Source organism: Myxine glutinosa, chromosome 1, assembly GCF_964187855.1.
Source record: "Myxine glutinosa chromosome 1, kmMyxGlut1.1, whole genome shotgun sequence".
NCBI lineage: Eukaryota > Metazoa > Chordata > Myxini > Myxiniformes > Myxinidae > Myxine > Myxine glutinosa.
Genome location: NC_136261.1, coordinates 1,301,872 through 1,312,091, shown reverse-complemented (window position 1 = coordinate 1,312,091; position 10,220 = coordinate 1,301,872). Strand labels below are relative to the sequence as shown.

Below are 10,220 nucleotides of genomic sequence, written 5' to 3'. Positions count from 1 at the left end.
CGAAATAAAGAAAGGCGCCAACCGCGTCCATTTCTTTATTATGGCCATCAGGGGGCCAACTATTAGTGGTTCACCTGTTTGGCATAGGTGCCGCGTTGACCCAGAGGTCCATCAATGGGTGGTGCTTGGCCGCAAAAAAACTGCGGTCCATGGTGGGCGGCCACAAACATTGCGGTCCATATGGCGTATCGATCCAGGCAGCAAGCAGCGAAAGTGCAGGCCCACAACTGCGGAACCAGCACCTCTCTCTCCTCTCTCTCTGCCCTAAAGCCAGATCCTCGGAGGTGGGAGACAAAAGAAAAAGACAAGTGAGTAAGGTGGTAAGGGTGCAAAAGTGCACGCAATACAAGATGATGCACACTGGGGGCACATGGGAACCAGGTGAGACAGGTACGTTCCTACCGTACGCCCCCCCCCCCCCACCAGGTAACCTACATGGCCCCTCCCTTACCCCTTACTGTATCCACAAAACACAACACTACCCATAAACATCTACTTTACAAATCAACAAACATCCCTACTGTCTTCCCCGTTCCTCCCATAAACCAAATTCGTCTTCTCTCCCTCCTAACCAATCAAATTTGCCATTTTCAACTTTCATCAAAATTTGCCATCACCAATTCATCATCAGTCCCTCCTAAGGAGGGAGAGATGGAATCACCCCAATGTCTCATCCACGTCGTGATGCGTCTCACCAATCCACACAGCAATTCTCAGTTCCTGCACACAGAACAAAGAAAACACAGGTGTGGAGTCATCATCATCACCACAGGTAAGTGGCTGCGTATGGTGCGACAGGTTCATCAATCCTAACTATTTCCTAAATGACTTTAACAACTTTACATTACCCGGGGTCTTTCCCTGCCAAACCATTGGCCAACTTACACTATGGGTTCTAAAAACCAATTCCCATTGGCCAAACTGTGGTGCTTTTCAATTTGGGGTCTCACTCCCCCGATTCATCTCTCGGTGCCCTCGCACAATTTCGGGGCTGCGACGTGTACCTCTCCCAGCGGGTCTACCCACCTGCACACCCCCACCACTGCAGTTGCCTCCGAGCTTACCTGCTCCTTACCCTAACCTAACTACCTGGGGAAGGCCCTCTGGCGCTCTCCCTACTCGGTGCCCTCTCTGGCACTGGGCTACCCGGGTCCGTCCTCCGGATCCTCGGGCCCCATCCACAACTCTACCGGCTCCCAGAGCCCACCTGCGGCCTCACCTGGCCGACATCCTCACAGTGGTGGAGTGCCCAACCAACTACACACACTAACAGGCTACACGCCCAGCCATTTCCACAACACTAATGCACCCATCCACAACACCATTCTGCAACCGCACCACAAATGCCAATATCCAACCACAATTTACCTATACCCTCTACCTAACACTTACACTACCCGCCCCGGGTATCCGTGATGGGGGTCCACTCTTCCCCCATTCACACCTTCGCACCATGCACACCACTCCGTACCACTTACTCCAACTCTCTCCACACACCTGTACTTGCACACCTGTGCTCTCACACCTGGTGCCACCTGCACCCTTCTCTCCCCAAGCGCATTCGCGCTGATCCACACACTCACTACTCATACACTGCTCCACACACCTGTCCAGTTGCACACCTGTGCAATCACACCTGTCCAGTTGCACACCTGTGCAATCACACCTGTTCCATCCTCACACACACACGGCATCATCTCAGCTAACTACTCCCCTCTGAAACTCGCGCTTCCCAGTCGTCCCTTTAAACTATTGCGCTCCCACGTCATTATAATCCATACTAATCTACCTGCGTCCCCACTACAGGTATCAGTCACTAACTAAACTTAACGTCACCTACTGTCATCTTCGCTAGATCCCTACAATATAACCTAACCCACCCGGGCTAGTTTTCACTGCCATACACCCCATAAGCTATTGCGCATTTGCCCCACTCTCTGTGAGGGATGGTGGATTTGCCATCCCACCACATCGGGGGGTCTCTCACTATCAATTTTGCACATCAAATTTCAACAAATCAAAAATTTGGCCAATCACTGCCCATCATCTGCCAATCACTACTGCCACTCCTTTGCCAATCATCAAATTTTGTTTTTCTCTAATTTTGGGGCCAAAACACTAACCTCATCACACAGTCTATTCACTAATGCCTCTCGGTGCGCCAATTCCTGTCCAAAGCCCGGCTTCGTAAAGCCAAGCAATGGATGCTGGTTGTTTTGTGCCGGCGGCTGGATGCGTCCGGCATTCGGGGCAGGGACGGGGGCTTACCCGGGCCGAGGTCCCACGCACCTTCTCGGCACGGAGCCATCCAATGTCCCGCTCTCGACCTGCCGGCACGTCTCACCAAAAAGTGGTCGCCATGACGACCCTTTCTATCGGGCTGCCAGCTCCGCCTAGTGGAGCACGGACGCGGCCGTTCAAAGCGAGGCCCAGCACGCACCGAGGGCCCGATTCGGCTAAAAGTCGACCTAACCGCTGCTCCGTTTAACGTCGATGCTTCACCTGCATGCTTACACCCCGCAGCCCGTTCCTTGCTCACACATCCAGCCGTGCCCATGCTCCTCGTACCTTTCCTTACACACCCAGGTACCCTCATTCCACTCACAGCCTTGGTCACACACCTGACCACCGAACACCTTGGCACACATTCGCCGCTCGCACACCTCACCAACACACCTCTTCGCGCCCCTTCCTCGGTCACCTCCTCTGTGACAATCACAGGTGTGCTCTCATTCGCACACCCAACCACGTGCCTCACTACCAATTCCAGCGTGCATTCCCACTCACGCTCTACCATTCCAGGTGTGCATCCTCGCTCACCTGTCACAACCAACTCACTCTCCTTGTCACTCTCACTACTCTCACCTCCATTCTTGACAGCGCACACACCCTTACTCTTGACAGCGCACTCTTTCCTCATGCACCTGTCTGTTACACACCTCTCTCGCGCACACTCTTGCGCACACTCTCCCATCACACCCTCTGTAACACTTACCACACCGCGCTTCCATGTGCTCCCTCGCACACGCGCTACGACCGACTCATTCTCGCCAGCACCCTCACTCCTTGGCACGCACTTCTTCCTCACACACCCCAGAGTCGGACTTTCTCGCACACCTCCTTTTTCGCACACCAGACCTGTCGCACACTTCACCAACGGCCTCTCACGAACACCCGGGTCCATCTCGACCCCCAAGCTTCTTAAATCCCCTGGCGCATCATACGCACGACCATATTGGTCACCACTTACACCGGGTCCTCTTCCTCTTCGCTTCTCCTCCATCACCTGCGAATCCCTCATCCGGTTAATGAGCACATCATCACGATCCAAACACAGACTTTGGACCAATTCTTTTACCTCCTCTTTTATCTCTTTCTTATCCCCTCTCCGTCGCTTCTTAATTTCGCTCATCCCTTCTTCCACTTCTTCTAATTTCTGCTTCACCTCTTTTATTCCCCGGTACGTCTCCTCAAGCTCGTCCTCCAAGGCTACCTTGACCGTTTCCATGTGCGTCCTCACCTGCCGGTCCTTCGTCTCCATTACCTCTATCACCTCGTCCAGCCTCGTTGTCAGTCCCTCACGTACCATCTGACATTCCCTCTTCGTCGCTATCAAGTCGTTTTTTATGTCGTTTTGTGTCGCTTTTAACCCTCCTAATACCGCAGTGTTCCTTTGAACCTGCTCCGTTAGTCCTTTTTGTCCCTCCGACAGCTGTTCCACCTCCTGCGTCAGGTCCTCTATGCCCCCTTGCAATTTTATAGTCCCCTTTCTCACCTCATTCTCCATGCGCTCCTTACAGTGCCTCACCTCCTCGCGCACTCCTCCGACCTCCTCACTCACTCCTCTTCTGATCTCCTCTCCCATCACTTGCATCTCCTGCCCAGATGCCACCCTCATCTGCTCCATTTCCTCCCTGTGAGCATCCAGTTTGGTTTCTATCCCCATTCTGACCCCCTCTATCTGCTGCCCCATTTGTTTAACTTCCCTTTCCGCTTGGTCCCTCATGTCCCTCAATTTGCCTTCCATCCTGTTTTCTAACCCCTCTAACCCCTTTTGCATCCCTTCCATTTGATTCTCTTGAGCGGCCATTCTGTTTTCTACCCCCATTAACCCCTCCTGTATTTCCCCTAATCTATTGTCTAATTTCCCAAATTTCTCGTCTAATCCCTTAAAATTATTGTCTAACCCCTCACCGGTACCCCTCGCTTCGTCCCTCATTACCCCCATTTCGTTTCCCATTACCCCTATTTTGCCCTCCAATCGCTCACTATCAGCCCTCATTTGCTCACTCTGAGCATCCATCCGGTTCCCCATTACCCCCATTTGGTTTCCCATTACCCCCATTTGCTCACCCTGAGCATCCATTTTTGCTTCTAGCCCCATATTTGCCATTAGTATGGTTGCATTAATCTGCGCCATGAGGTCCCGCACATCAATTCCCGCTATTTGCGCAGCGGGCGCGGCTACCCCGCGCTCGTGCGAGGCGCCATTTTGCGCTCCCGCAACGTCGGGCGCAACGACGCTATTTTGTGCGTCTGCTACCCTCGCTGCTTCGCTCTCCTCACGTCCCTCAATTTGGTCCTGGACCGACCCTGCCTCACTCTCCTCTACCGGACCCCAGCCGACTTGGTCTGCCATAGCGCGACTTTCAAAATTCGGGTTTTTATATTTTGTAAAACACAATCAAATTTCGCTGTTATAATTTCGAGCGCGTAAAACGCGCTCCGGATCGAATTCTACTTCCCAACACCAAAATGTTACCCTAATGGTACACTTGGTGTTCCAAAATTTGGGCTAAATGAATTTAGTCCCAGGTCCGAATCCGACACTCCTGACACCAATTGTTACAGACACGACTTTGATGTTATGGTGGGCCGAGCGGAATGGCCGCCGTGTCCGCACAAGTTACCCGATTATGCTCGAACGTTGACTAAGTCGCGCTATGCTAAATCAATGATGGAAAAGACACAACGGCTGGGATTAAAATGACACGACACCAAGGGTTCAGTTCTCAAGACCTCCGGAGGAGGTTATAATATTGCGGAAGGTCAGATTACAGGAATGAGAGGGACAGCATAGAAAGGCAGGCACTTAGACACACTCTTATATTAGCCCCGACAGACGACAGATAAACGGGACAAAACTGACTCACACGGGGATTGATGGCAAGGAAAGCGGGTAGTCGATGGCTCAAGGTGCACTCTTGGCTCAAGGACAGAATCGACCCGCTCCGGTCCAGAGATGCGGGAGGTCTCACTCAGCGCTCGAAGGTGACTTTCTTTCTCCAAGCTGGGGGCGCATCTGACGTCACGTCCGGTAAGTGGCTGCGTATATCCGGCGGGGAGTGACACGCCCTCGGCTCGTTAGCTCCGCCCCAGATGGAATCGGCCCGTTGCTTCTCATTGGGTGCGGGGGGTTACCGGCTCCGCCCTTGACGAGGGGCCGACAGGCAGCCCCTTCGTGGTAACCCCGTCGGCGCACATGGGTAATGGCGGCTAACCGAGCCGGAGTGAGGACGCACACTCCCCGCGCGCGCCGTTGTTGTAGTTGTTGTTGTTGTTGTAGTTGTTGTTTGGGGAAGAAGATGGGAGGAGGTATGGGAAGGTCCTAAACTCACTACTGGTGCCATATAATCACATTCTGGTGCAACGAAGAGTCAGAATTAATGGAAACGAGTCCTTAACTGACATAGACTAAGAATAACTAGCAAGATGTCCGAAAGTTGTCTACGTGAGATGCGGTGGACCTGGGCACGACATTTAATGGGGGAAAAAGGGGAAGGTCGGTTCTACAGAGTGTTGTTTACAGACAATGGGACTAGGGAATGGGGGATTGGGGATAGTTTGGGAGTATTGGGGAAATAGGGGAATATTTACAAGCGGATATGGAGGCCAAATGCCATATCCGCAACATTATATATATATATATATATATATATATATATATATATATATATATATATATATATATATATATATATATATATATATATATATAGTGATTCACAAACGATGTACTATTTTGTTTTTGAATAACTGTGTTGCGTGAACCGATTTACTTGTAATTTGCAGCACTTAGACAAATGTTCCCCATTTATTATGTGAAAATTTCATTTAAAAATAATTCATACAAATTTAGTTATTGGTCTCGGCCGTCATTTTTGATGATGGGAAACAGCCTGACCTCTTGCCATGACATGACATGTCGATTAAATTGCTCTTAAACGTTGATAATTATGGAAACGGCCTTAGAGTCAGCTTTAGACTTTTTACAGCATAATGTAAAGAAAAAATCAGCAAGAATGGCAAGTTACAACAGTCAGGAGCGTGCAAAAGGTGCAACCTGGTATGAGGTCACAAAAAGCTTAATCAAAGTGAAACGACGTCTTTGAACGGAGTTTGGTCGAAGCTGGGTGCTGCCAAGCAATGTCCAAAGTGTACACGACTCGACCAAGAGACTTGCTGGAACTCAAGCACCGCATCAGGAATGCCTTCCGGGAGATCACTGATGAAATGCGGCAGGAAACCATGCTCGAATACAAGCAGAGACTGTTCCGAGTGATCGAAAATGACGGCCGCCATATCGAGACCCATAACTAAATTTGTATCAATTACTTTTTAATGAAATTTTCACATAATAAATGGGGAACATTTGTCTATAAGTGCTGCAAATTACAAGTAAATCAGTTCACGCAACACAGAGTTATTCGAAAACAAAATAGTACGTTGTATGTGAATCACCCTGTATATATATATATTCCTTGGACAGATTCCAAGGTTCGATATGTATATATATCGAACCTTGGAATCTGTCCGTGCATCCATCTGTCTCCTGTTTACAATGGCAGCTTTCCCGCACTGCGTTTTAAAAGCTGCTGATTGGTTATCTTGCATTTTCATTTCACTTTTCATGATGCAATATACTCAGGCATTTTATTGTCCCTTCCAGTAATCTTTGAAATCATGTGAACATCTGGATAAATGAATATGTCATGCAGATCTTCATAGAATTGCACAATTTAAAATAGATATATTTTGCCCTCTTTTTAGACTAATTGAACCTCCACCACCCGATGTTGTTCCACAATTTTGCAGTGGGTGGTATAAGCAGAGTGAAACCAACAGTGCAACACAATTAACCTTTTATAAAGTCCATGAAATCATTTAAATTGATAGATTAGCCTGAACCTTTCCTGTCACTGAGAACGGGTATGTTTGCTTGTAGCGCACAAGTTGAGATGGTCATGCTCAATGACCCCACTCCCACCGGGTTGTTTTACGATGCACATTTACATAGGGAGAAATGGGGTCCTCTCCCAACCCTGAACTCCCAAAGTATTTTTTTTAACCATCTAAAACCTTTTGGGCACCCCCATTGTCCCCTCCCCTTGAGTTAAATGACCAATTTTCAACTCATTCTGTCCAGCGGTTCAGGAGTGCATGGACGGCCGACACACTGCATGACTGGATTGTGATTCGATCGACATCTATTCGATTTTTTGGGTCTTTCTTTTTACAAACTAAAATCTCATTGATGGTGTGACACTGACGGAATGATTGAAGTGAATATAGCTTTCATTTACTTGTGATTGGGTTTACACTTGACTGTTTATTGTCAAATAAATTTCTGTGGTAGGTTGTGTTTATTAAATTGTTAAACATATTTGATGTTTTTTTTTGTCGTTTTCTTTTTTGTCGTTTTCTTTTTTGGTCACGTCTCATGAGTTTTCCTCATCATCCTCCAGGTCCCGTCGGGCCTTTTTATCCCCTCGATGGCAGTAGGAGCCATAGCTGGACGTGTGCTTGGGGTCACCATGGAACAGATTGTTTCTGCACATCCTGATTGGGTGATTTTCAACCAATGGTGTCACTCTGGTGCCTCATGCATCACTCCTGGATTGTATGCCATGGTGGGGGCAGCTGCTTGCTTAGGTAAATAATATAATTTTCTTTACTTGTATGCCTCATGAAAAATAGCTTTTTCCATCGCTGTATGGTCTTTCACTGTTGTGCTTTTATTTTCAACTGGAAATCTCAAGTGCGAAGGAATTGTTTTTTTCCTGGACATTTGAATCGGAATTATCATGGGCTTAGACGGTTTAACACAGATCATTGTACTTGTAGAATATTTGGCTTGGGTGAGTTAAATGAGTAAGGGAAGCTGCTTTTGGATTGGTTAGAAGATAACAATTTGCTTGTACTCAATACCTGCATCAGGCATCGTGCTAATCAACGGTATACTTGGACGTCGCTGGGAAACAGATGCAAGAATAAAATGGACTTCATTACCACGAGACAAAGAGATCGATGCGAATGTATGGACTCATGATCCTTACCCAGTGCAAATTGTGGTTGTGATCATCAAATGGTCTGGCCTAAAATCAGTTAGATGGTGGAATACGGAAAAGCCAAACAAAGCACTCGCTAGCTTTTTTGCAAGGCTTTAAAAAACTGTGATGCTTTTGAATAGGTCAATGAAAGCATCCATGGAAAGCAAGCAGCACAATTAGTGCAACTTTGCTGATGCACGGAAAGGTGCGATTGAAGAACATTGCCCAATCGACCGTCCAAAGATAAAACCTTGGATGAGTGATGAATGTCTCGATTTGATTGAAGAAAGACGAAAAGCGAAAACCTTAGATCACAAAGTCCAGAGCACAAGAATTTGTGTTAAGTGAAGAAAGCTGAGAAAGAGTGTGTGGAAGGAAAGACTCTGGATACAGAAAGTGCATTTGCTCGTGGTCACAGCAAAAAGGTACATCATCTCATCGGAGAATTGAGTGGCAAACAATGCAAGAAACAAGATATTGGCATTAAAGATGCTGAAGAAAGTTTATTGTTTGCGAAAGACAAGATTAAACAGAGATTTCCTCCGATATTTCCTCCAAAACAGAGGTTAAACAGACAAGATTTAAATTTTCCTCCTTCAAGATGTCCCTGATCCTTAATATCTCGTCCTGGAGGTGGGGTTGCTATCTTTATCAAAAACTATCTTCCTCACTCTCCCTGCACTGCCCTCTCTCCACCTCACCCCCAGGAGTACCTCTGGCGACGGCTTCTCCTTTGCTCCCACCTTTTGTTCATATGTGTGTTGTGCCGTCCACCAAACAGTGATGACTCAATCTCGATCTCTCTGTCTGATAACATGGACCAACTTCTATCGACTTATCCCAACTCTCTCTTCCTCATATGTGGTGATTTCAACTGTCATCATGCCAGCTGGATGCGTTTGGGTACCTCTCTCACCAGCCATGGCTCCTCAGCAAAGGACTTCTGCGACCAACTGGGACTGACACAATCTGTCAATTTCCCGACCCGGATATCAGTCAATGGAGCATCTTCTCTTCTAGACTTGGTTATGACAAACATCCCTGCAAATGTCTGATGCTCTTCTGCTGCTCCAATCGGTTCATCTGATCATGTGTTTGTTAAAGTGGACATCTCTCTGGCCATTCTCAGAGAGCCTCCTTAGCGTCGACGAGTCTGACATTTCACTCAGACCAACTGGCACGGTCTTCAAGCAGCCATCAATCATCTGGACTGGTCTCCCATCTCTACCGCCTCTGACATCAACTCATCCTGGGAATTCTTCCAAAGTAAATTGCTCTCTCTCATGCACAGATTTATCCCATCTCGTCTTCAGTTGTCATACCCTTCCTCCCGTCCATGGTACATTTTATCTTGTGGTGAGGCTGTTGCCCAGAAACAACTTGCTTTCATCTCCTGGAAAGCAAATCCAACGGAAGGAAATCTCATTTCCTTTCACAAAGCCCGAAACAAGTGTGTGTCCACCCTCAGGAGAGCCAGGAAACAATATCTCTCCGTTCTCAAGACCGAACTCTCTTATCTGTCTCCCTCTTCCAAATCCTGGTGGCGTCTGGTCAAATCTGTTTCTGGTGTTTGTTCCCCCTCCATCCCCTCCCTCACCTCAAACGGCTACATGGCTGACTCCGCACATGAAAAAGCTGAATGCCTCAACTCTGTGTTTGCCTCTAAATCTTGTGTCCCAAACCCATCCCTCTCTGTACCCACCGTACCCAGTCGTACCCAGTTGCTCCTGCACTCTGTGTCCATTCCTCCTGACAAGGTGGAAAAGTTTGTCAACCCTCGACTCTGATTCTGCAACTGGACCTGACGGCATCAGCCCACATTTCCTAAAATCCTGTTCTTCCGCTCTTTCACTCCCTCTCTCTATTCTCTTCACCCTCTCTTTTGCTCAA

The 10,220-nt window shown here is 48.0% G+C and overlaps 1 protein-coding gene across 2 annotated transcripts in view; it reads left to right on the top strand.

The window, feature by feature from the left end:
* Positions 1–10,220, top strand: part of LOC137420685 (H(+)/Cl(-) exchange transporter 5) — a 146,141-nt gene that overhangs the window by 79,707 nt on the left and 56,214 nt on the right. For both annotated transcript variants that reach the window (XM_078773362.1, XM_078773413.1), the window contains one exon: positions 7,746–7,932. In XM_078773362.1, the coding sequence (XP_078629488.1) occupies positions 7,746–7,932 (187 nt within the window). The remainder of the gene's footprint in view (positions 1–7,745; positions 7,933–10,220) is intronic.